The 27,212-nt window shown below is 41.3% G+C and overlaps 1 protein-coding gene across 2 annotated transcripts in view; it reads right to left on the reverse strand.

The window, feature by feature from the left end:
• Window positions 1-1,232: 1,232 nt before the first annotated feature.
• Window positions 1,233-27,212, reverse strand: part of WIPF3 (WAS/WASL interacting protein family member 3) — a 41,504-nt gene continuing 15,524 nt past the window's right edge. For both annotated transcript variants that reach the window (XM_075827246.1, XM_075827247.1), the window contains exons 2-8: window positions 22,538-22,648; window positions 11,977-12,112; window positions 10,517-10,633; window positions 8,411-9,115; window positions 7,368-7,526; window positions 6,746-6,847; window positions 1,233-5,017 (exon numbers count right to left, since the gene is read on the reverse strand). In XM_075827246.1, coding sequence (XP_075683361.1) covers window positions 4,977-5,017; window positions 6,746-6,847; window positions 7,368-7,526; window positions 8,411-9,115; window positions 10,517-10,633; window positions 11,977-12,112; window positions 22,538-22,624 — 1,347 coding nt within the window. In that variant the 5' untranslated portion in view covers window positions 22,625-22,648 and the 3' untranslated portion in view covers window positions 1,233-4,976. The remainder of the gene's footprint in view (window positions 5,018-6,745; window positions 6,848-7,367; window positions 7,527-8,410; window positions 9,116-10,516; window positions 10,634-11,976; window positions 12,113-22,537; window positions 22,649-27,212) is intronic.

Genomic DNA, 27,212 nt, shown 5'->3' on the forward strand with positions numbered 1-27,212 from the left:
ACCTACTAATTTTCTCATGGGACAGAAAGTGACTACACAGATATCAGGGGGTTAAATCTGAAAATGAAAATCTATAATAGCATCTGGTCTGTAATCTCTTAAGTAACCTGAAATGCAATGAACAGGAATGAGTTTCTAACATGGCCATATTAGTGACAAACATTAAAAGCCAAATAAAAAATAATTTTCCCTGTAGAATATACGTCATATTTCTTTTAAAATTATTTATTTCCATTAAATCACATGACAAGCAAATAATAGCATAACTTGTGAATGATACAACATAGGATATTATACACTGCGCTATTATAAACAATACACTGAAGAGTTATAATTTACTATTAAAAACAATAATAGTTACATAAGGATTGATCATAATGGTAATTAAGCTATGTAGAAAAGCACTTACAAAAACACACAATGATGTTCTCAAATTGTGACGATTTCAGGTTTCACCAATATACATGATGTTTTTATTCATCAGAGATCATTAACAAAACAGATCACAACAGATTTTAAAATGAAAATGTTACTTTTCAACAAATATGTTCAGTAGTTTTAGTGATTCAATCCTTCTGATAAAAGTTAAATGGATAGTAAATAAAAAAAAAACAGTATCCTCACGGTTAATCTTGTTCGGTCTAAAATCACATTCTGCAGGATGAGCAATTAACAAGTCTATATGTGTCCCAGGATACATTCATTCTGACTGCCCCTATTTTACAGCGCTAGTGCATGTGAAACAATACATTTGGGAAGGGAGACAGTGTTAGGGTATGTTCACACGGCCTATTTACGGACGTAAATCGGGCGTTTTTGCCCCGAATTACGCCCGAAAATAGCGCCTCAATAGCGCTGACAAACATCTGCCCATTGAAAGCAATGGGCAGACGTTTGTCTGTTCACACGAGGCGTATATTTACGCGCCGCTGTCAAATGACGGCGCGTAAATAGACGCCCGCGTAGAAGAAGTGACCTGTCACTTCTTTGGCCGTAATTGGAGCCGCTATTCATTGACTCCAATGAATAGCAGCGCTAATTACGGCCGTAATTGACACGGCGTTCAAGCGCCTGCACATGCCGGTACGGCTGAAATTACGGGGATGTTTTCAGGCTGAAACATCCCCGTAATTTCAGCCGTTACGGACCCCCGCCGTGTGAACATACCCTTAGGGTATGTTCACACAGCCTATTTTCGGCCGTTTTTCGGGCCGTAAATGCCCGAAAAACGCCCGAAAACTCAGGAGCAGAACGCCTCCAAACATCTGCCCATTAATTTCAATGGGAAAACGGCGTTCTGTTCCGATGGAGCGTTTTGTGCAGGTGCAGGTCACTTCTTGGGAGGTTTTTGAGCCGTTTTTACATAGACTATCGAAAAAAGCTCCAAAAACGGCCGTAAAAAACGCAGTGAAAATCGCAAGTGGCTTAAAAAAACGTCTGAAAATCAGGAGTTGTTTTCCCTTGAAAACAGCTCCGTATTTTGAGACGTTTTTAGTTTGCGTGTGAACATAGCCTAAAGGCTCCTTTTACTGGGAGGCAGTTTGCTGTGACAGAAACCTTTCACACTGCTCTACCTGTATTAAAAGGAGAGACAAGTTAAATTGGACCCCTTAAACACAGCAACCCCTCAGCCAGTCCCTAGACACAGATGGACGCCCGTCTGATTTAGTAGTTTGCAAGGCTGAGTTCACACCTGTGTTGTCAATTCCCTTGCTCTGCTTAGTCATAAGTGCAGAAAAACAAAATTGACAGAGTGGCTGATCTGTCACATGAACTTCACCAACGACTCCTGACCAACCTCACGGACTTATAATGGGGTCCATCGGGTTCTGTCATTTTCATGGGAAGAATAACAATGGATGCTGCGTTATTCTTCCTAAAAATATGATTAAATCTGCGACGGAGACTCCTGATAAAGCCTCCGACATATAGTCGTAATGAACAGGTCTTAAGTCTTTCAGACTGACAAATATGTATTACAGATGTGTCCACCTTTAACTTTTCTTGTATTACGTTAAGTTATACAATTTGTCTTGATATTTAATAAATTCTTGCATGATCCAATAAAAACCATATGCAATAACGTATACGTGTTTTTAACACTGGAGACTATGGCCTTCGAATGACATCAGTCACAGGAATCCAGTAAAAAAGCAACGTTAAACGTATAATTTTTAACATGGGAGTCTGTGTGCAACGGATCGCTGGCGGAGGTATACGGTTTTCTTTACACGATTGTTTGACATCTTGCGCCACACATCTTGGGATATGTCGGGTCCAGAGATAGGTTAAGGAAAGACACATCTGTACCTTGTTTTATCACTCATATCTTTGCTTAAAGGCTAGGTAAACCTTTGAAGACTTTTTTTTTTTTTACTAAAAAAATGTATTATAATGTTTAATGCAAGTTTGTAATGGGTTTTTATTAGAAAAAGTTTTCACTTTTTGAGATACAGCTTCTATGTATCCTGGATACATAGAAGCTGTATCTTGTGCTGAAACCCAAATCCGTCAGGTTCGGCGGGACTGATGACTGATGTTTCTGACATGCAGGATCCAGCCGTTATCGATCACATCTAAGTTCATAACGTAGATGTGATCGATAACAGGTGGACCCTGCGTGTTTCTTGAGGGTGTTTACTTTGCTGCATGACAGACAATTTCAGTAATCCAGTCATAAGGAGTGTGATATGAGTTGATAATCTTCTGCGTGTTTATGATAATAAAAAAAATTATTGGACATAATGGAAAATTTCTCTTATCATATTGATATTACCGATATTAAAGCTTTGGACACCTTTGGGCCATATTTTTGTTATTGCATTGTCTGTTTTATGTCAAATTCTGCAGCCTGCATGTATTCTAATACATAGCAGACTGCAGAATGCCTAAGGGTATGTGCACACGATGAGAGGCTTTTACGGCTGAAAAGACAGACTGTTTTCAGGAGAAACCAGCTGTGTCGTTTCAGATGTAAAAGCTTCTCCTCGCATTATGTGACGCTCATAAATCTTGAGCTGCTCTTCATTGACTTCAATGAAGAACGGCTCAAATTACGTTGCAAAGAAGTGCCCTGCACTTCTTTGCCGAGGCAGTCAATTTACGCGTCGTCGTTTGACAGCTGTCAAACGACGACGCGTAAATGACAGGTCGTCTGCACAGTACGTCGGCAAACCCATTCAAATGAATGGGCAGATGTTTGACAGACGTATTGTAGCACCAATTTTCAGGCGTAAATCGAGGCATAATACGCCTCGTTTACACCTGAAAATAGGTCATGTGAACCCAGCCTAAAGGTGAAATCCGTCGGACTGTTTGTCTAACGGCTCTCTCTCTAGTTCTTTCCTCTCCTGAATGATTTGCTAAGCTGAATTATGATTAAATTTAAAATGGAACTTTGATTTGGACATAAATCAGCTTAGCAGATCGTTCAGGAGAGGAGAGAGAAAGGGGCTTGAGAACGAGCTGTCAGACAAATAGTCTGCCGGATTTCACTGTGGACAGCATTTAGTAACAAACCATTGTAAAAGTTTTTTTGCACAATACAACCAATGCAATAAAAATGTATCCATAGCCTTCAAGCTTGTAACATACGATTGTAGTGGGGACACCAAAAACAGGGACTTCCATGTGATCAAATAATGATTTTTGCTGTATTCATAATGATATTTCATGGATAAATCTGATCACAGACACAAACCTTCAGCAATAAATAACAAACATATCAATTCTATTTCTGTGAGCAAATTCCCACAAACTCAAGAACAGCTTACAGATTCCATGCCAATGGGTCTGTTTAGTGACACCTTATTAAAGGGTTTGTCTAGAATTGCACTTCTGTCCCATAAACTTGAATTGGGATGAACTGCAATACCAGACACAGCCCGTGGACAGACGTGGTGCCGGTTTTGTTTTTGTTTTTTAACATTTTTTCTAATTCTGGAGAACCCCTTTAAATCTTGCCAAACTATATTTGAAATATAGGTAATGTAGACAAAGACCTTTGGCCCAACTTTTCAGAGGCAGAGTCAAAATTGTTTCATCATCAATTATTTCGCTTTTCTAACTATTTTGTGTTTAGTTTTGCTATTTCATCCTTACATTTCTACTGTAGAATATGCATTCTGTACATATCCGTATACTAAAATGACTTGCCAATAGATATTTTAGAGGAAGAGTTGTGAACTGATAACTTTATAAACACAGCATATCCATTACCGGGGCAGCTTCAGCTCTACACCGGTGTTTTTCAAGGTGCAATAACATAATAATCACACAAACTGTTCAATAAAAACTTTAACAAGGCACTCGACTCAGCATTATCCCTCACTGAACAGATAAAGCTCTAGAATAAGAGACAGCGTAGTAGATAGGCAGCATCACAGTTGTGTTGTTGATGTCCAATTCAACCGGACTGGTGAACAGATTTTAGTCCATTCTTTACAGATTTCTTAATCATACCATTGTACAATACAGTGATAAATATCCTTTAGGCCTCATGCACACGACCGTAGCCGTGTGCACGGCCGTGATTTTCGGGTCGGCCGGCTGCGGACTGTCAGCCGCGGGCCGCCCGCAAATCGTAGGACATGCACATGGCCACCGTCATTGTTTTCAATGAGCCCGGACCCCAGAAGACGGCCGTAATAGGACATGCCCGTTCTTTCTGCGGTGCGGGTTCCCGGGCCGTGCAAAGACTGCAAAAACTACGGTCGTGTACATGGCCCCACAGAAATGAATGGGGTTGCAATTCTCCAGTGGATTTTCAGGGGAATTGCGGCCGCAAAAACACGTTCGTGTGAATGTGGCCTTACTTTGTAGATTTTTATGTTTAGGAAATCTTTTATACAGGTCTGTTTATAGGTATAACTGTACAGTCACATACTGGGCATATCCCCAAATCTGATAATTCACACTAAAGAAGCTTAATTCTTCATAGATTCTTCTCTTGTGCTTCAGTAGTAATGAAGAAATTCTCATCTCATCTGTGGCCTCTGGGGTGGTGGGCCAGATGGTGCTAATAAAAAAAACACAATATTAACACTAAATAATTTCTTTAAGGTAGAAAGCATGTTCTTTAATCTCATACAACCTCTTAAACAGCACCACTCTTGTACACGGGCTGTGTCTGGTAATGCAGCTCAGCCCTATTTAAGTGAATGGGACAGAGGTACAACACCAGACACATCCCATGGAAAGGAGTGGCGCTGTTTCTGTAAGAAAGCAGTCATGTTTTTCCAATTGCTAAACTATAACAAGTGGGGTTTTCATTTTTTTTTTTTCGTTTCAATCTTGTGATACAATGTGCTGCGGGAGACCACTATTCACAGGATACCACCTTAAAAAAAATGGATGACCAAACTAAAGCAATGTAACAACACATAAATATCTGGGACCCGTATCTATCTGACATATATGGCATATCTGCGGATATACCATAAATGTCCCTGATTGGCAAACCGCTTTAAAAGAAAGCCTACCTCCAATAACGCGCTCAATAACCTGTTAAGATATCCACCTGAATGTTGAAATCTAAGTTTCTAATCTAGAATTTAAAAAAATGAGTGCTCTATGCGGTTTATTATCTTCATTCATTTCAAAATGGTGCAGAGACTGGAATCTTTACAGCACTTTCTGTCAGCAGAGAGGAAGTAGAGAGATAGATACTACTGAAAGGGAATTGTGAGCTGTTTGCGTGTTTTTAGGGTATGTTCACACGAGGTCATTACGTCTGTAATTGACGGACGTATTTCGGCCGCAAGTACCGGACCGAACACAGTGCAGGGAGCCAGGCTCCTAGCATCATAGTTATGTACGACGCTAGGAGTCCCTGCCTCTCCGTGGAACTACTGTCCCGTACTGATAACATGATTACAGTACGGGACAGCTGTCCCGCAGCGAGACAGGGACTCCTAGCGTCGTACATAACTATGATGCTAGGATCCCGGCTCCCTGCACTGTGTTCGGTCCGGGACTTGTGGCTGAAATACGTCCGTCAATTACGGATGTAATGACCTTGTGTGAACATACTCTTAGAGGGAACTTGCTAGCTAATAAAGTCCTGTTATTTCTGCAGCATAGTCGGCGCTGCTTACAGCAGGCAGTCTCTTTCTCTCCCTGCAATGTGAGAGGGGAGCATGAGGATGGAGAAGCAAAGTAATGTCAGCTAGCAGGCTTGTGTAAACAGTAACCTCGACCAGGCAGTGGCTCCACAGTTTTTTTTTTTTTAATGTACTTAAGCCCTCTTAATGTTCATGAAGAAGAGGGCTAAATAAAATTAAAAAAAATTGAGAAAATAACATACAAATTTCATGCAGTCACTTCAAATACTTTACTGTAAAGTGATTATTGTCATGAATCCCTTTACAAGTGGGAGCCATACTAATAGGCAAGGTGAACTGCGGGCACCATTCCCGGATTCACGAATGGACTACTTGAGTGCCTGGCAGCACACATTTATTCATGCAATGCTTATAATGCAATTCCCAAATATATAATGTAAAGTGGCTTATACAGGATACATCATATACATTCATTCCTGGTGTATCCTAATTAACCATAAATTGCTCCAGTATTTAACACATACATGGAACTAATACATAATGTACTAGTAATGAAAAGGTTGCAATACAAATACACATGAAGTTTCATTTTTAGTATCCCAAAATTAGAATGTGTGTATATTGTATTCACGAAAAGAAAAAGAAATATCCGCTCATGAATATATTCACAGCAAAAGACATACCGGCATAGCATTTGCTAGGGTAGATCCGTTCAAATGGTTCATACAATTCCGGTGGCGGCAAGTCCTCCGCTGAATGAAAGGTGAATTTAGATTCAAAGTCATCTGTAAGAAAGATAACAGGAGTCGGATATTGTCCACATAAGAAAGGCAAAACTGCACAGGGCTCTTCACAGCAGTACCCAACACAGTGCCACTCTTATCTATGTGCTCGTGGCTGGTACAGAAGCTCCGCCCCATTCATATTTATGGGGCTGAGCTGCAGTACCAGACACAGCCATACGGATATGGGCAGCACTTTGTCGGGAACTGCTGTGAGGGGGCTGCAGCCCTTTGTTTCTGCTGATCATGAAGGTACAATGGGTCGGACTCCAGCCAGTCACACGTAGATAGTTCATCAATATTAAATCCTGGAAAACCCCTTTAACCTACATGGAACATACATGAAATAATACTTTTGTATACAGGATTATGCTTCCTGTTATTATTTTACTCCACAAATTCTCACCAATGAAAACTTTAGTCTTTTGGGATTTTTCTCCCAATAATGGTTTCATACATTTAGATTTTTCTATGTGTTTTGTAACAAATACAAATCTCTGAAACTGGACTACTAGAACATTACCTAGAGAGTGCACATTTGCAGGACTAGGAGGGCAATATGCCTGCTTTGCTGGATTTCTATTAGGAGTCTGCTGATTACCCTGCTGTCTGCTGGAAAGCTCTGTAGATGGGGAGCGTGCGGGAGGAAGTGGGGGAGGAGCCAATCGTCCTCCGCTGTTCACTGATGGAAAAAAAAAGTATAAAAATACCACATTTTGCAGTTATAATGTTACTATACAAGAATATATAGATTTAGAAGGTTTCACATATTTATAAGATTCCCCACAAATATGCCTTTTGGGCAGACATGATACACAGTAGTTTCCATATATTAATGTATCATTGATAAATAATTAAAACATTTGTAGATGATATCCTGAAATTATGACAATTATAGCTGATGTAATGAACTAGGGCCGGGCGATTATGGCCTAAATCAAAATCACGATTAATTGAACATGTAACCTCGATTACGATTAATGAACACTTATTTAGGCCACACCCCTTTTGCATGCCACGCCCCATATTTGCGTGCTACGCCATTGAATTAGTATTTATCCCAAGCCTGCTGTATGCTACTGTATATAATATACACGCTATAACTGCCCTCCACTGTATAATACCCCTATAGCTGCACTCCACAAGTTATAAGTCCCCCATAACTGTCCTCCACACAGTATAATTCCTCTATAACTTCCCTCCACGCAGTATAATACCCCTATAGCTGCACTCCAACCATTATAATGCCCCATAACTGCCCTCCACACAGTATAATGCCCCCCATAGCTGCCTTACGGACCCCTGCTCTACCATTGGCTTCAACTGTATCTGCGTCCTGAAGATGGAGATACAGTTTAAACAGGAAAAAAAATAATTGCTAAAACCAAAATGCACAAGATGATGTTGGTTAATTGCGCTGAATTTCGTTTTAGTTTTTTTCCCATTAATTGCCCAGCCCTAGAATAAACCATTCAGGAATATAAGAGATATATAATTCTACGAGATCAGATGCTTGTCTCAAACGATTGTTTAAAAAAACCTCAATAAATGCAAATCAAATCTTACCTGCAAGTTTTTGTGGCCTTCCATGTCCAGGTACAGGTGGAATAGAAGGCCTTAGAGGAGGCCCCTTTGATGGTCGAGGTGGAGCATTACTGTGTTCATTGACAAACACTGGTGGAGGTGGCAATGGCTCAGATAATCTTCGCCTAGTAGAAATTGACATTTGATGAAGGGGAGGTGGCGGAGGTGGTGGAAGATCCCTGATATCAGGCGGTGGGGGGAGGAAGTCTTCTTCTAACCGAGAGTGCACAGAAGGATGTGCTGGAAGTCCTGAATGATCTCTGACATCAGGTAAAGAAGGTGAAGGGCTTCTCCTACCAGGATAACTTGGCGGTAGTGAAGGTGGAGGATGAAGAGGAAGTGGTGGTGGGGTAGATGGAAAACAATGGGAAAGAGGTCTTTGAGGTCTTGTTTTGTCTGGAGAATTTAATGAAAATGGAGCATTTGATCCTACTGTTGGTTTTTCGAATCTCTCTTTAAAAAGAGGGGGCTTTGGAGAAGATGGCATCAGTTGAGGTTTGTTGCTTGATGGTGGTATTGGAGGAGGCACTGGTGGTGAATGGCCAAGGATAGTTGGACGTGGTGGAGGAGCTCTAGCTGCCACAGTGTGTGGAATAGGTCTTGGTAGATCAGCTTTAGTGGGTACTTGATCTAGTTGTTTAGGCACATTTCCTTTCATTCCGGGAAGCTGTGGAGCATTTTTGTTTCCTGCAATGACAATATCAACAAGTGTTAACACTTGAGTTGTACTAAGTCAATAGTGAACACACTGCTGTAAAAAAAAAAAAAAAAAATTAATAAGGATGCAATAATGTTTTCCCAAAACCCAATCAGAAGCTTGTTTGAATTGTCTATTCTTCAAGGAAAATTCCACTTTAGAACCACAATTTACAATATTACAGTTTAAATCTGCATAAAAAGTAAATATTTTTCTTAGCTCATTTTAGCCTCTTGTACGGCATATTAATTACATTATGTTTTATATTCCACTGAAACAGAGCTCTTGATTCAAAAGTCTGCGGAATTCATGTTAACTGATAATGTATAGTGGGAACAAAGGTGCTCTTAAATATTACATAGAATTTATTCAAAATGATGGATTTTGACAGATTGAACTAAGATTTGTGGAGATCTTGAGAAAACAATTATTTTGGATGTCCAATACCCAACAAATATCTGCTCAAAAGACAGTGGGTCAACTTGAATTATTTTTTTTTGTCGTTAATCAACAGCAGTGGTATTTATCTGGGATTGTTAGCTGAAAGTGTGAGGGTATGTGCACACACAAAATCAAAAACGTCTGAAAATACCGAGCTGTTTTCAAGGGAAAACAGCTCCTGATTTTCAAAAGTTTTTTAAGTCACGCCCGATTTTCGCATAGTTTTTTACGGCCGTTTTTGGAGAGGTTTTTCGGTAGAGTCAATGAAAAACGGCTCCAAAAACGTCCTAAGAAGAGGCATGCACTTCTTTTTCGCGAGCATATTTTTATGTGCCGTTTTTGGAAAACGAGGCGTAAAAATAACTCCCCATCGGAACAGAACGCTGTATTTTCCCATTGAAATTAATGGGCAGATGTTTGGAAGCGTTCTGCTTCAGTTTTTTCAGGCGTCTTTCGAGGCGTAAACGTACCCCAAGACACACAGTAGATTTAGCAACATTTTTCAGCAAGGAAAATATGGAGACACATTTTATAAATATGCGCCCCAAAGTATATTAGAAACTTTTCATTATACAGTGACTTTTATAAAACCAGGAAACTCCTTTAAGTTGTTAGTTCACATGTCTGTCAATGGCATAAACCATAACCGCTAAATGGTCGAAAGGTAACTGGCAGAATTTTGTTAACGTTTTTTATTTATGTATGTATGTCAGTGGTTCCCAACCGGGGTGCTGCGAGAACCGTCCAATTCAGCTAGAGGTATACAGCTCTTTCTACTTTGTGGTTTTCTACTTTGATCCACTCGTTTTAATCAAGTAGTCTGCTACTAGCTGCTCAGTGACCTTTGCTGCAAGGAAAATCAATCCATTTCCCCCTTTATTCATTTGAATAAAAAGGTGAAAGTTTTTCAAAGAAGACAATACCGTTAATATATATTTGTCTGTAGTTACCTGTTACATCTCTTTGGCCTGAAGGCTTTAGCACTGGGAATCCTCCAGCAAAAAGACCACCAGCAGGTGGAGCAATTGCATTCCTACCATTTCCTGTGCCACCATTTTTCTTGGCATCTGCACAAAAAGGCAATTGAGAAAATACAATTGAATTTTCATATCCAAATTATCTGATTTGTAATGTTCTTAAGCAGGTAATATTGCAAAATGTAAGTTCAGAAGAACATTATGTCCAAAAAAAAAGTATAGATTAGCTACTTCTTCCAGATATATTGCATAGCTGTTATCAATATTCTTCATTTATGAAGCATTAACATAGTACACAGGTTAAGCCGCTATGTGTTTTAAAGGTTTTGCCTGATTTAGAAAACTTATTTTCAAATACCCGATTAGGGCATTCTGTTTTATATTAGACAAAAATCCCTTATTCGGAACCCCCATAATTTAGCCGGAGCGGAGAGCAGCTATAAAGAGCATCTCTATCTCTGGAAGACCCTGGCACATTCCATGTATTACAACTTTACCATATAATACTTTCCCTACGGTGGCGCTGCAGCGGATTGAACATTTGCTCCCAGGTTCCCCTGCAGCTTACAGTAAGATCACTAGAATTCGAGGACTTCATTGTTCTATGATCCTCTGATAGGTTTTTAACTTGGGAATTGAAGCAATGAGTCAACGCCATTACTCATAGAAACATTTTAAATAAGTTAGGTGCTCTATGTAGAGCAAATTCTGGGATTGTACCATCAGGACAACACCTCCTCAAAAGACACTACGCTGAATAAGTTAAGACGTCGCAGAATTTTTCCGCCGCAAATTCACTGCAATTATGCAACGAATTTGCAGAAACATTTTCATATTTGACAAGTAACTCAGACGTTGCGGATATCACAGCAGACTTGCTGCAGATTTCAGCCTTTGAAATCTGCAGCGAAAATCCGCTGCTTCTCCGCAACATAATGTGTATGCTGTGGAGTGAAAATTCTGCACCGCAGCCTAAATTGCGCACTGTTATTTTCCAGGAGACCCCTATCTATGACATCCATATGCCATAGCAGGACAACCACTTTAAATAAATTGTCTAAATTATGGCAATAAATAGCATTTTCCACTACTAGGTCCAAGATACCCTCTTGGTGCCAGTCACATCTGCCACCTCCACTAAATGTTAAATGCACTGGGATTTATTTCACATGTACAACAGCTATTTTCCCATCATATTAAACAAGTAAATATGATACAGATCAGAGTATTTGCTTAGCCATGCTATAAACTCTGCCCTTTGCAGCTGAAATCCAGATATTCAAGTAAAGCAGCTTTCAGCAGAGCATATTAGCTAATATTGGCCAGATAATTGGCACATTGCGCTGATCTGAAAGATAGTAGAGTACATTAGAGATACATAAAAATAGCAATCCTCTGCCTTTTCCATAACTGATACGGCTGAAAACACTCACTCTCAATTATTGGAGAACTCCGATCGTTGACCTCTGTTACTTTCTTGAGGCGTGCCCCTTTATGAATGTCTGACAGTAACGCAGATCTCCCTCCTCCTCCTGTCTCCTGTTTCAGTTTTGGAGGCGCTGATCGACCCTGGTAAAAAGAAATAATAAAAATTAAAATCATGAATCATGAATACTGTAATCATGTTTTCATTACGGGACAGTAGTTTCACGGAGGGGCAGGGACTCCTAGAGTCGTACATAACTATGATGCTAGGAGCCCGGCTCCCTGCAGTGTGTTCGGTCCGGGACTTGCGACCAAAATACTTTCCGTCCTTTACGGACCGAACATGCTCGTGTGAATCCAGCCTTATATATCACTATTGAGTCATTTACACACAATGACAGGGCTGATAATGTCTTATTTGTTTTCTAGAATAAGGGGATTTTACACTGGGCGATTATCGGGCAGACGAGCGTTCATAGTGTAAACAGGGAAGCGATCAGCAGATGAACGAGCAAAAGCTCGATCATCTGCTGGTCGTATCGTCTTAAAAAGGTAAAATATTATTGTTGTCGGTAGAACATCTCCCTGTGTAAACAGGGAGACACGCTGCCGACATGATAATAACGTATGGAGACAAGCGATTGGAGTAACGACCGCTCGTCCCCAGCCATAGCTCCGTGTGACAGGAGCAAACAAGGATGTCTCGCTGATCGGCGCTCGCTGCATCGGCTGATTATCGGCCGGTGTAAAAGGGCCTTAAGGCTGCTAGTTATCATTCATAATAAACCTGCTGTATCACCGGTATAGGAAGTGGATTGCATTCATACATTTACAATGGCTGTACAGTATATAATAATAAAGCAATATAGTATTGTGTATTTTAGTGGAATTAACCTATAAAAACTATGTAAGACTCTGTTCACACTTCCATCCTGGCTTCCATTCTTAACTAAGCAATGACTGTTCCGTCTTCAAACAGGTCATAAAAAATCCTGACAGATTCTGAAAAGGCTTGTGTTGGCACTGTATACAAATGCAGTGCTGCTTAGAAAGTGCGTGCAAGAACAAATGACTATCTACAGAGCTATCGTCCAGTATGAATTGTAGTTAAAGGCTATGTAAACCTTTGAAAGGCAAATTATTATTTTTTAATAAAAAGGTGTGTTTTGTGAAACTTTGTAAATACCTTTTATTAAAAATGTTTTTTTTTACTTTCTTAGATTCAGCTGCTCTATATTCTGTATAGAGAGCAGCTGTATCTAGCGCTATTCATTGAATCCGTCAGTTCCATGGACCTGACGGGTTCAGTGACAGCAGTGTGTCAGAGACAAGATGGACAAGCTGACACTGAACCCGTCAGTCCCACAGGTCTTAGCGCACGATACAGCTGCTTTGTATACAGGATACAAAGTTGCACCAAACATATTTACAAAAAAAAATATTTCAAAAAGGTGCACATAACCTTTAATTATTATATAGTAATGAAATTCACACAAGTTGAACATAATTCTATTTACTAAATTACTTAATTCATCCACAAGATGGCAGTGTTTAATATGAAAGTGCTTCATAAATGATTCCAAACTATTTTGGGGATCTACTGAAATCTATTGATTCCATCAAAAAAAAACGGAACCCTTTCACAATGGTTTCCAATTGCCTTTCCGTTGAGGGGGTTCCCCGACGGAAAGCTCAGACGGAACTCCCTAAACAGAAAGACAACACGGATGTGAACAGGCCCTTCCTCCTACCCCGACTACAAAGAAGATCTCTTTTGGAGCAAGCCAAGAATTCCATACTTCTGATTCTACAATTCTGGTCAAGAGTCAATGACTATCTTCTGAGCAGGCTGAAAATCAATCAAAACTCAATACATAGAGAATATTTCAAAATGTGAGCACATAGTGGGCTCAATTCAATACATTCTGATTATCACTGGGCTTTCTTTAACACTGAACTGCCTCATACCCAGAATGTTGTAAAATATAATTACTCACTTTAAAAACATTATTGCGCTATTGTATGTTTTAGGGAACTACAAGTAGAAACTAGCACTCTAACTGCAGATAGCCATCTGCGGACTCCCTTCTTTTCAGCCATCCTTGCTGAGAATTACACACACACACCTAGTGATGTGAGGATAGGAGTATAATTCCCCTTTAAGGATGGACCCTGCTTAGGGAAGATTTCATGGCAGCATGTATGTGTTATGAGGGACTGTGCCAGCACATTTCCGCTGAAACAGAGTGGGAGCATGACAAGGAATGTCAACTGAGAACAGCGGGAGGAAAAAGAACCAGTGTGATAACACAGCTCATGTTCAGTGCAAGGAAACAGATCCACAAATAAATAATACATGTTACCTGCTATCCCTTAGATGTACAGCATTGTACACATTAGAAGTGACTATTGTGCTCTGCTTGTGCTTAATAGTAGCTAACCTACAGCATAGAGTAAAGTAGCTAACCTTCAGCAGGGAGTAAAGAAGTTAACCTGCAGCTGGGAGTAACATAGCTAACCTGCAGCAGGGAGTAAAGTAGCTAACCTGCAGCAGGGAGTAAAGTAGCTAACCTGCAGCAGGGAGTAAAGTAGCTAACCTGCAGCAGGGAGTAAAGTAGCTAACCTGCAGCTGGGAGTAAAGTAGCTAACGTACAGCAGGGAGTAAAGTAGCTAACCTGCAGCTGGGAGTAAAGTAGCTAACCTGCAGCTGGGAGTAAAGTAGCTAACCTGCAGCTGGGAGTAAAGTAGCTAACCTGCAGCTGGGAGTAAAGTAGCTAACCTGCAGCAGGGAGTAAAGTAGCTAACCTGCAGCTGGGAGTAAAGTAGCTAACGTACAGCAGGGAGTAAAGTAGCTAACCTGCAGCTGGGAGTAAAGTAGCTAACCTGCAGCTGGGAGTAAAGTAGCTAACCTGCAGCTGGGAGTAAAGTAGCTAACCTGCAGCAGGGAGTAAAGCAGCTAACCTGCAGCAGGGAGTAAAGTAGCTAACCTGCAGCAGGGAGTAAAGTAGCTAACCTGCAGCAGGGAGTAAAGTAGCTAACCTGCAGCAGGGAGTAAAGTAGCTAACCTGCAGCAGGGAGTAAAGTAGCTAACCTGCAGCAGGGAGTAAAGTAGCTAACCTGCAGCTGGGAGTAAAGTAGCTAACCTGCAGCAGGGAGTAAAGTAGCTAACCTGCAGCAGGGAGTAAAGTAGCTAACCTGCCGCAGGGAGTAAAGTAGCTAACCTGCAGCAGGGAGTAAAGTAGCTAACCTGCAGCTGGGAGTAAAGTAGCTAACCTGCAGCTGGGATTAAAGTAGCTAACGTACAGCAGGGAGTAAAGTAGCTAACCTGCAGCAGGGAGTAAAGTAGCTAACCTACAGAAGGGAGTAAAGTAGCTAACCTACAGAAGGGAGTAAAGTAGCTAACCTGCAGCAGGGAGTAAAGTAGCTAACCTGCAGCTAAATTCACACGAGTGTGATTGATTTACGCGTGTAAAAAAACGTGCGTAAATATTTCAGTGTGCATTGCGTTATGCATCAGTGTGCTTTGCGTGTGGCATGTGTTTTTCATGCACTTGCAAGCACTTCTTTTTTTTTTTAATGTAGTTAATGCGTGAAACACGGACAGCACACAGATGTGCGCCCGTGTGCCATCCATGGTGAAAACGCACCAATATAGGACATGCAGAGAGTTTTACACAACAGACACTCGCTGCGTGAAAACTCACGCATGTGTGAATAGACCCATTGAAATCAATGGGGCCATGTACTGTGCGTTGTTTCAACGCAGAGCACACGGACGAGAATCACGCCCATCTGAATGAGCCCTAATGGCATGTTCAGACGAGGCTTATTTACTGCTGATTTGTTGTGCAGGTTCCGCAGGGCAATTCGGCAGCAATTGACAATACAATACAAGGGGATAAGTTTTTCAAAACTCCATCTACATGTAGCGGAAACAACCTGCACTGAAAGCAGAGCATGCTGCAGGTTATTAAATCCGCGGCATGCACAGTCTGTTGTGGAGAAGCAGTGGATTGTCACAGCGCATTTAACCTTTTGCAAAGCAACGCCTTCAGGAATTTTGGGGCATATTTTGATCTGCCGGCAGAAGATTTTCCGAAAAAACGCAATCTCTACCTCCTATTGATGTCAATGGGAGGTCAGAGATGGAAACGCCGGAAGAAAGGGCATGTCGTCTCTTTCTCCCGCGAGCGTTTTTTTCACTGCTCGCGGGGAAAAAACGCCTCCACCTCCCATTGAACTCAATTGGAGGCGATTTCAGGCGGTTTTTTTGGCACTGTTTGCGTGATTTCGGGTGTTTTTTTGGCACTGTTTGCGCATCAAAAACAGCGCCAAAATACTCAGTGTGACCATACCCTAAAACCTGTGGCAAATCTGCTGCAAAATGTGCCACATCTGGATGCACCCCCACATATGCGGATTTTACACTAGATCCGTTGCGTAATTTGCAGCAAGGTCTGCAGTGGAAATTGTCCGCCACATCTGAACATGCCCACGACCGTAAGGATTTTTACTGTCCGCATATACGGATCGGCAAATATGGATGCACATCCATAGCCGTCTGCAATTGCGGAAGCACCCATATACTTCTTTGGGCAAGTCCGTGCCGCAATTGCGGACAAGAATAGGACATGTCCTATATTTTGCGGATCATTTCTACGGCCCGGACACACAATCTGCTGTCTAGGAATGTAGAGTGACATCCCCTTGTGGGGCCGTAATTGTAGCTACACAGTAACTCAGCTTTACCAAAATAGATAGAATTAAGAAACAACTGATTAGAAATTTCTCAGAAGAAAATTCAAGGATTTTTAAATTTGCTTGTGCTAGTTTTATGGCCATTCCCTATAACATATCTAAGAGAGATTAATTCTATTAATAAGCACACCTGTAAAATGTTTTTTAGGCTTCAATACTTATTTTAGTTTTGGCCATACGTGGCCATGTTAATACCAATAAATGAACTTGACATCAAATATATTTCCATCGTGCGGGGGCCAAATGACTTTGTCATGTGGCTGTTTCATCCAATCGATCTGGCACCATATCTATTACTATTAGCGGTAAGTTTCCTTTGGCTATATACAGGGAATAGGGGGGATCAATGTAAGGAATGAGTTGCAGCTGAATTGCTTACGCACTAACAATCCCAGACTAGGGGGCAAAAATTCTGCAAAATATTTAAAACACATAAAATACATGGTAGATTTATTTGCATTAACATGGCTACGTATGGCCAATATAAAAAAAAAAGTATTGAAGCCCTTTAAGCCAGCTATACACTTGACAGCTGTCAGTCAAACAATTGTTTGGTGAATAGATGTATAGACTCCCAGATAAAAATGTGAGCTTGGATCGGCAGAGCACGTCTGTTTATTTCATTAACAAAAGGAGGATATGACATTGCCAGAAACGTCTTAGCGGATCAAAGGATCCAGCATGCAGAACTTTCTTCTTCCTGATGACAGAAGAGGAAACCATGCACATTATACTGTTGGCCGAGATCAACCAGATGTGGCATGTTCACGGTACAGTATAGATGTACTCAGGTCTGTATGGGCATGTAAACATATAACCCCCACCACACACAATGCAGTAGTAAAGCCCTGAATTCTTATACTATGTACAGATGATAATATGTGGAAAATACGCAGGGGAAAAATTACCGAATTCGACCTTTTCACACTTTAGACTTTCCTGTAGTTCCTGCTCAGTAGACTATTACATTATTGTATTATAAGACCATCTCTCTTCCTCTTCCCTTGCTGTTCCCGGAGAGATAAGCTCTGCATGGCTATCATGGGACAAAGCCTTGCCAGGAACTTTTGTCTTCACGCCGTGTGCCACAAATAGTAATTTTTTTCATCATAAAGAATGATACAGCAAAAGCAATTTCAACTAGACACCCAGAATAAATCAATGCTATTGATTAGTAAGTGAAAAGTGATAAAGGAGGTGATGTATAAAACAAGGGCCTTACCACCGGTGACCTTGCCTGTTATAGCAGGATTGCTATGTAGACAAGGTTATGTTATATCCAGACTAAATGGTGGACTTTAGTATTGTCAGAAGATGACTAGACCCAAGCGATCACCACATAACCTGGTCATATCAGATCCTGACTGGGCATAGTAAAGTCCCTTTTACACGGGCCAATGTTCGGACAAATGCTCGTTCATCGGCTGTTCTGCTTGTTTATGCAGCATTAAACAGGGAGAGGTGCTGCCGTCATGATGGAAATTTATTTGGACGAAAGGCGCAAACAAGTGCCGATCAATGAGCTGTCTTGTTGATCGGCGTTCATTTTTACAGCCCATATTGGGCCGTGTTATAGGTCCTTAAGACAAGTAAAACAATGAACAATCAGAATTTAGTTTTAAACAGTGCGCAATAGTTTCTCTTCAATGGAAAAAATTATTAGTAGCAACATGAAAAATTTCTGGACCAAGTTGATTGTCTACTGTAAATCCACGACTGGTCAATGCGTCTCAATTGGGTTTTTATTTATTCATAAGAAATTTAATATAACTTAAGACGAATCTCTAACCGTTGTTCACCAGAAAGCTGGCGTAAATTCCTAATTACAATTTTCACAAAAAAAGTCGAACATTTTTTTCCACCACATTTCAGGCACACAGCCCTTAATAAATTCACACCATTGCCTGTCTTTCACTCCCAGACCTGAGTGACTGAGTGTGAAGTCACGGCCCAAAAACCACAACCACACAGGACTGCAGTAGTGATATCAGTATGTATGGCGCATAACTGCTGCGACAAGTGATTAACAGCAGTGGTTACATGACATCACTACTTCGTCAAGGTTAACAGGGACCGACAGAAGAAGTGGGGGAGTTAAAAAGAGAGTATGTGTAAATTTGTTACTTTACACCATAAGCAGTTGCCAGATATTTATGAAGAGGACCTGTCACCTCTCCTGACATGTCTGTTTTAGTAAATACTTGTATTTCCCATGAAATAACAATTCTGGAACATATTTTTCTTAGCCCTCTGCGTTGTGCCATTCCTAAGTTATTCCTCCTAGTATTTTTTTTTCAATAAATTGACAACTGGGTGTTACCATTCACCTTGTCAAAGGGGTGTGTCCCTACACATTCTCACTCTGTCAGCACTGATTGGACATTGTCAGTCTGTGTAGGGACACACCCCCAACTAGTAACGCCCAGTTGTCAATTTTTTCATTAAATTCTCGAAGGAATAACAGAGGAACGACACAACGTAGAGTTATAAGAAAATATGCTCCAGAATTGCTATATCATGGGAAAACAGACATTTCAGAAGAGGTGACAGATCCTGTTTAAGACTGGTAAACCCCTTTAAAGTGTGCTGATGTTTGGTTAATATAATGATCACAAAAGCAACTAAGATTAAGTAAGCCACTAATGTAATATAATAAATGAGTCATGTAGAAAATGCATGGTGAATACTTGCGAACAGTTTCTGAGAGTTTGTTATTTCAGTTCAGTTCTATGCATATACAATACAAAATTGAAGATGCAACTGAGATACATCTCTTTGTATATAATTACAGGACATATCACCATGCATTTAAAACATCTTTCTGGTCTAATACATTTCTCAAATTTCAGTTTGATGGTATTTCAAGAGGACATATGCAGACTATGCTTGATACCCAAAAACGCAAATCCAGGCAAAAACTGTATTCCGGAAGGGAGGCAGGGACTCCTAGAATCCTAAATAAATATGAGGCTAGGAGCCCGGCTACGTGAACTGTGGTCGGACAAGGAAATACTGCCGACATACAGTCCATACATCACGGACCGAACACGGCCGTCTGACTGAGGTCTAAAGCTATACAATATTAAACAGCATTTAACGCCGTCATAAAATACGTACTGATGCTATGGCTTGGCACAGGCCCGCAGTACTTTGGTGTTGAGCTAAAGCAAGTATAATCAGTACTTTACCATGAGAGATACTCAGCAGCAGCTTTACAATGAATCAGATCACAAAGTCACAATGCACTTTAGGCCAGTGTTAGCAAAAAAAAACAAAAAAGTTTTATTGGTTTATTGTAAACTTTCTAAGATGGACCGTAATAAAAACTAATTGTAACTATTACTAGTGGATTGAAAGTGCCACCAAATGGAACAACTGCAAGTGACACTCCTTTACTATACGTTACATCCACCTGCCAAGAAGATACTTATGGTCTACACCACTACTCCATATGCTCTTGTGGACAGCTGTACATTGTGTGCTGCATACTCTGTACCTACATTACAGCAAGAAAAGAAAAGCTGCTGACTCTATCCCAAGCACAAGACAGCTGGAGGAGCAACACATGGCAGCGGCTGTCACATTCCTCCGTTACATGAGAAGAGGGTGGAAGTGGGATGTTGTGCTAAAGTCATTATTTTTACTAATTGCAACAACTGCCTATGATGGAAAGGAAACAAACATTCTTTACAAAAACTGTTACCTGTCATTTTCAATAACAAATAGCGCTTCTATTTTTTTTAATGAAAAAATATAATGTTAAGACTATGTTCACACCATACAGCGGCATACATCGGAGGTTTCCGTCTGAGGTATAGGTCTAGAGCATTTTTAGCAGTATACCTCTAACTTACACTGCAAACGCAATGGGAACGGAGCCTTAGGGTATGTTAACATGGCTTATTTTCAACCGTTTTTCGGGCTGTAAACGGGCTGAAAACGCCCCGTAAAAAAGAAGTGCATGTTACTTCTTGAGCCGTTTTTGGAGCCATTTTACATTGTCTCAATAGAGAAAAAGCTCCAAAAACGTCTGTAAAAAACGCTGGATGCATAAAAAACAGCTGAAAATCAGAGGCTGTTTTTCCCTTGAAAACAGCTCCGCATTTTACGGCCATTTTTCGGTTGCAGTGTGAACATACCCTTAGCTACACATAAATTACCTGAAATATTGTGCCGTGTATTTGGAGTTATTGAGTGCTACTGACAATCTTATGTGCACGGTACAGATAACAAATTGGATAATCTTTGCTATTAATCATTCCTAATAGACCCTAGATAGACCAGCAGATGAAAAGGTGGCATCAACATCCATAGGTGTCAATGAGACATCTCACAATGTATGGTCAGTTTTAATGTAATGGGACAGAATCTACCGAAATCCATGAAGACTGTAATGTCGGGGTAGGGAAACAGACAAGTGAGCCCTAATCTACCCGCCACTCAGTCCCTGCCTACTTGAAACGACCCGCCCTAGGCGACGGGGTACAACTGGGCGACGGTCCCTATTCTCAATAGGTGCACGACAGACAAACAGACAAGGGTACAAAGAAGCCAGGGAAATGGGGAAGTTGCCCACGGGAACACCGTGAGCACCAAGCGTGGTGAACGAGCCGAGTCAAACCAGGAGATGAGTGAGGTACAAAAACGCAGAGCAGAAGAGTGGTCAGAAAAGCCAAGGTCAATCACAAGCAGAGGATCAGTAGTTCAAGAAGCTGCAGCAGGGCCAGGAAACAAACAGAGAAGAATCACAAGCAAAGGAGGAACAGGAAAGGCAGGTATAAATAGACAGAGGGCGGGAGCTAGCTCCGTCTGGCCAGGCTGTGATAGGCTCTCCCACTCCTAAGCCTGCCATCCTGGGTGGTGGAAGATGGAGTCAGTCTCACAGACATAGAAGCAGGTGCAGACTGATTACCTATGGGCGTCGACACAGAAGTTGTGTCTGGCAGATCCTTTACAAAGACATTCAGCTCAGTCTCAAAATGTTCTTACCAAGTGTTACCTATGACGCATTGCTGCTTGCTTTCACACATGAATTGCATTAAAGGGGTTATCCAGTCATAAGAAACTGATGGCCTATCCTCAGGATGGGCTATCAATTTCTGATCTGTGGGGGTCTGACTCCTGGCACCCCCACCGATCAGCTATTTTGAAGGGCCCACGACGCTCATGCAAGCTTCTTACTCTTCATTCCTTATCTGCTCGTACTGTGAATTGCCAACACATTTGTAGCAGCGGGTTCACAGTATTACAGCCTTCTCCTACTGAAATGAATAGGAGAAGGCTGTGAACCGCCGCTTCAAGTGTGTCGACGATTCATAGTACAAGCAGATAAGGAATGAAGGGGAAGTAGTACTCATACAAGCGCCGTGGCCCCTTCAAAACAACTGATTTGCGGAGGTGCCGGGAGTTGGACCCCCACCGATCAGATATTGATGGCTTATCCTGAGAATAGGCCATCAATTTCTTTTGACTGGACAACCTCTTTAACGCAATTCAAGAAAAGTTAAGGGTGGAGACATCTGTATTAGTACCAAGCAGTATCCAGTTTTATTACTATGGTGTCAATTACAGCCATCTTAACAGTTGCTAGACTATACTACTAAACAGCCGTACATCTCACAGTTGCCTTACTTGTTTGTATAGGTTTAGACATCAGGCTGTCTAGTCAAGAAATTGGTTGTTTTATATTGTCTGTATTCTGTATTAGGTACATTGAATATGATTTTAATAATTCCCCAGGAATGTATAAATATATACAGACAGTATTTTTCTGTTGTATCCATCGTTCTGTAGAAAATGAGAATACAGTACCTGGGAGAAAGCAGGTGGTGGAGGTGGTGCAGGTGGTCCACTTGGTGCAGGTGGTGGAGGAGCCGGAGGTGGTGGAGGCACTGGCATGGCTCAGGTTACTGCTTGTCACCCCTAGAGTATAATGTAAGAGCATTTATTATTTATTACAAACATCCTATAAACTTTCTATGGTTTCCTTCTATATCTTTTTGCATATGCAGTGTTTATATAGTGTATGCATCTTCCTTAGGAATGCAATGTTTACACTGACTAGGGAAACTGGATTGGAGCTTCGGGCTCATGACAAGGTAAAGATTTTAAGAACAGTACAATTTATTAAAACTACTTGTGTTTCCAACCAAATTTTGTCATAGAAAAAGCGCAAAATAAAAGAAAATGTCCCCTTTTTATGTTTGATGTCATCATTAGTGTTGCAGTCGATCACCCTGTGTGGAATGATGATAGTCAAGAGATCAAAGCAACTTGTCATCTGTGATTACAAAAGTGCAGGTTACTCTATGGAAAAGTTAATACAAAGAGTGAAAACAGTGGTGCTGCCCATGACAGCCAATCACTGGCTTGTAATTGTACTGTTATACACAAGGCGCCCTGTTCCCTATTGTTGCTTATAGAGACTCTGACACCAGTTTATTAATTCCCTATCTCCTAACTAATCTAATAAGCGCTTTGCTGGTGATAACTAGTCTGATTTGTTTTAAGAAATGTTTATTATTTGCAAAGTTATGAGCATTTTTCTAAATACGCTAACGTGGCTCTAATAGCCAAATAGGAGGAGACTCTTTCTTTTCACTCTGGGCGGTGTAATGTTTTCTGTATGACGCTGTCAAATCAGCATTCAGCTTCTCCCGCTTCCCTGCCCAGCAACACAGCCTGATCTTATAGTATACAGCTTCCATTCCCGACTGTGTATTCAACTGGCGATATCTCCGGTTGTGTCACCGCTAGAACCGCGATCCTGGTGTCATATAAAAGATTAGGATCTTTCATATGACACCAGAAGCACTGTTCTACGTGATCCACAGCCCGAGATATGGCTATGTGAAGTCATCTCCCTTCCCTCCAGCCTCAGTCTCTCATACTGTGTGAAGCGGCTTCATGCTGATAGGACAGTGTCAGAGGCTGTGAGGAAGCTCCACCGCAGGAGAATTGCTGCTGTTACCTCCCAGTTGTCTAAAAAAGGCTCATTTACATATTTAGAATAAAGCTCATAACTTTTAGGCCGGATTTACACGAGCGTGTGCGTTTTGCACGCGCAAAAGGTACTTAGCAGCTCCGTGTGTCAGCCCCGTATGATGCATGGCTGCGTGATTTTCGCGCAGCCGCCATTATTATGACACTCTGTTTGTAAACAGAAAAGCACGTGGTGCTTTTCTGTTTTCATTCATACTTTTTACTGCCGTTGCGCGAATCACACGCGTCACACGGAAGTGCTTCCGTGTGCTGCGCGTGATTTTCACGCACCCATTGATTTAAATGCGTGACACACGCTGCGTGAAACTCACGGACAGTCTGCACGGCCCCATAGACTAACATAGTTCCGAGCGAGGCGCGTGAAAATCACGCGCGTTGCACGGACCTATTATACGTTCGTCTAAATAAGCCCTTAAAATACTAAACGTTTTGGGACACAATCTTCACTGGTATTATCAGTGTGAAAGTGCCTATCAGATTAGCTAGGAGATAGGGCATTACTAAACTAGTGACAGATCCTCTTTAACGCAATCGACATCCTTCCCAGAAGTTTTTTAGTACTCCATATCTCATTTATAGGTGTTACCTTCCCTACTTGTCATATGAACTTTGTTACTTCCAATGGACTGTGAAATGTATGAGTTAGATAAGTCAGAGCCTCCCTGCAGCACCTCAGCTGTTTCAAAGGGCAAGAAACACAATAAAATTGAGTCAATACAAAGACAGAAACATTAGACAACATTTACCACTGGTACCAAGACAACAAACCAGAAACAGGAACATAGAACAGCTCTTTACAATTTACAAACCATAAAACAGTGCTACCCTGCTACTTTATCTATATGAATGCATGTATAATTTGTATATGTTCACCAAGTGCATTTCAAGGTCATGCCGCTTAAAGTGAAATTCTGTCCATTAGTTCACATGGTGTAATACATTCCAATAGTCTAAGGCCTCATGCACACGAACGTGCTTTTGCGGCCGCAATTCCCCCGAAAATCCACGGAAGAATTCCAGCCCTATTCATTCCTATTGTGCCATGCACACGACCATGGTTTCCACGGTCCGTGCATGGCCCCAGAGCCCGGACCGCAGAAAGAACGGGCAAGCCTTATTACGGACGTGTTCTGCGGTCCGGGATCATTGAAAATAATGGCCGCGGCCATGTGCACAGCCCGCGATTTGCGGATGGCTCGCGGTTGACACTCCGTGGCCGGCCAACCCAAAACTCACGGCCGTGCACATAGCTACGGTCGTGTGCATGAGGCCTAACAGTTCTATTGTTACTGACTGTCTCCTTGGTTAATAGTTATACCACATACTAATACCACTTTATAAACATTTATACGATTTGGCTGCAGAACACATCATAGTCATAGCTAGGCTATCTTTCACCCAGGGATAAGATTCAATTTGCTGTCCTAACCCTGTATTTAAACATCTTTATATATATAAAATATATTTGAGTATCTTCTTGGCGAACCCCCACCCAGCAACCCCTTTCGGCAATAAAACTTATGCCAAAATGATACACTGCCATATGTTGTACCCATAGACAGGTGACAGGTGAAGTGAATTACATTGTTTATCTGGTTACAATGACGCCTTGCCGAGTGGTGGGATAAATTAGGCATTAGGTGAACAGTCAGTTCTTGAAGATTATGTGTTGTAAAAAGGAAAAATAGTCAAGAGTAAGGATCTGAGCAATTTTGACAAAGTCCAAATTGTCATGGCTAGAAGACTGGGTCAGAGCATCTCCAAAGCGGCAGATCTTGTGGCGTGTTCCCGGTATGCAGTGGTTAGAACCTACCAAAAGTGGTACAAAGGAGGACAATTAAAGAGCTGACGACAAAGACATGGGCACCGAAGGCTCAATGATGCGTGTGGGGAGTAAAGGCTAGCCCATCTGGTCCGATCCCACAGAAGTACTATTTTAGCACAAATTGCTGAAAAAGCTACTGTGGCTATGATAGAAAGGTGTCAGAACACACGTTGCATTGCAGTTTGACAAAGAGTTCAAGGTGTTGACATGGCCTCCAAATTCCTCAAATCAATCTAATTGAGCAGCTGCGAGATGTGCTGGGAAAACAAGTCCAAATCATGGAGGTCCAACCTCACAACTTACAGGGCTTAAAGGATCTGCTGCCAACGTCTTGGTGCCAGATAACACAGGACACCTTCAGAGGTCTTTTGAAGTCCATGCCTCGTCCATATTTTGGCAGCACAAAGGGGTGGTAGGCAAGTGCTTTTAATTTTATGGCTGAACAGTGTACATTTAAAGTGGATCTGTCATCTGAATATGCTGCATATTACAAGGACAGGTTCTTTCTCCTAGCCAAAACAGCACAAAAAATATTGGTGTATTAATGAGGAGCGCTGGCTGAGATGGATCTGCATACACAGCAGCCGTCAATCTCTGGGGGGAGGTGAGCAGAGCGCTCCCCTTATGAATGCACTAGATTCAGAACTATGAGTCCATTGTATTCTTTGATCGCTCCTCTTAGCCAAACGGCACCATATTTTTCGTGTATGTCTCATCAAACTGATTGTATCACTTTATATGCAATTTAACTATACAAATCAGTCATAATATTTTAAGTAAAATACAGGATTACTAATCATTGATTTAAATAAATTAAATTCCACAAAACCTTTAATTAACCATTAAAACATGAGCCCAAATTTCAACTGACGGCAATGTCAGGACATGTTTAATATAAATGACAGTGTTGTTGTAGTAATTATGATAAATTACCTGTTGTCTACAATTACCAGTCATTTATGTATTGTGAAAATTATATTGATATAATTCTTTATTATATTTCTATGCAGGTTTCACATTACAGCGCAGCTTCTCAACTTTATACTAGCGGGCCTCATCTGACAGAATAGTGATGCCTGGGACTCACAATTGATTGATTTAAAAAATGTACCTCAATGTATACTTTCTTCATGGTTTTTGTTAGGGGATGAAATATATAAGGAATACACATTATTTTAAAGACACTTGCTTGGGCCTTTCACATCAGCGTTTGGTTTCCATTCATGGGTTCCATCAGACCTTTCCGTCGGAGGAACCCCTCAACGGAAAGGCAAACGGAAACCATAGCGTCTGTTTGGATTACCATCGATTTCAATAGTAATGATTCCGTTGCTAATGGTCTGTCTCATTAAAGAGAACCTTTCACCTCCCCATACATGTGCAGCTGATAGCAGCATGTAATGGGGAGGGCTGCACAAACCCTGGGGCACTTTAGAATTTTTTTTTAAAGTGCCCCAGGGTTTGTGCAGCCCTCCCCATTACATGTTGCACTCAGCTGCACATGTATGGGGAGGTGAAAGGTTCTCTTTAATTCTATATTGACAGTTTTTGGTGACGTGGCTAGGGGGTGGGTTGGCGGCACGTGGCCTAGGTGCTGGGTTCCAAGAGGGGCGCCAACAAGCCACTCTGCCTTGGCCAGACTATTTGAATGTAGGGCTA

This window comes from Rhinoderma darwinii, chromosome 5 (genome assembly GCF_050947455.1).
Source record: "Rhinoderma darwinii isolate aRhiDar2 chromosome 5, aRhiDar2.hap1, whole genome shotgun sequence".
In the NCBI taxonomy this organism is placed as follows: Eukaryota; Metazoa; Chordata; class Amphibia; order Anura; family Rhinodermatidae; genus Rhinoderma; species Rhinoderma darwinii.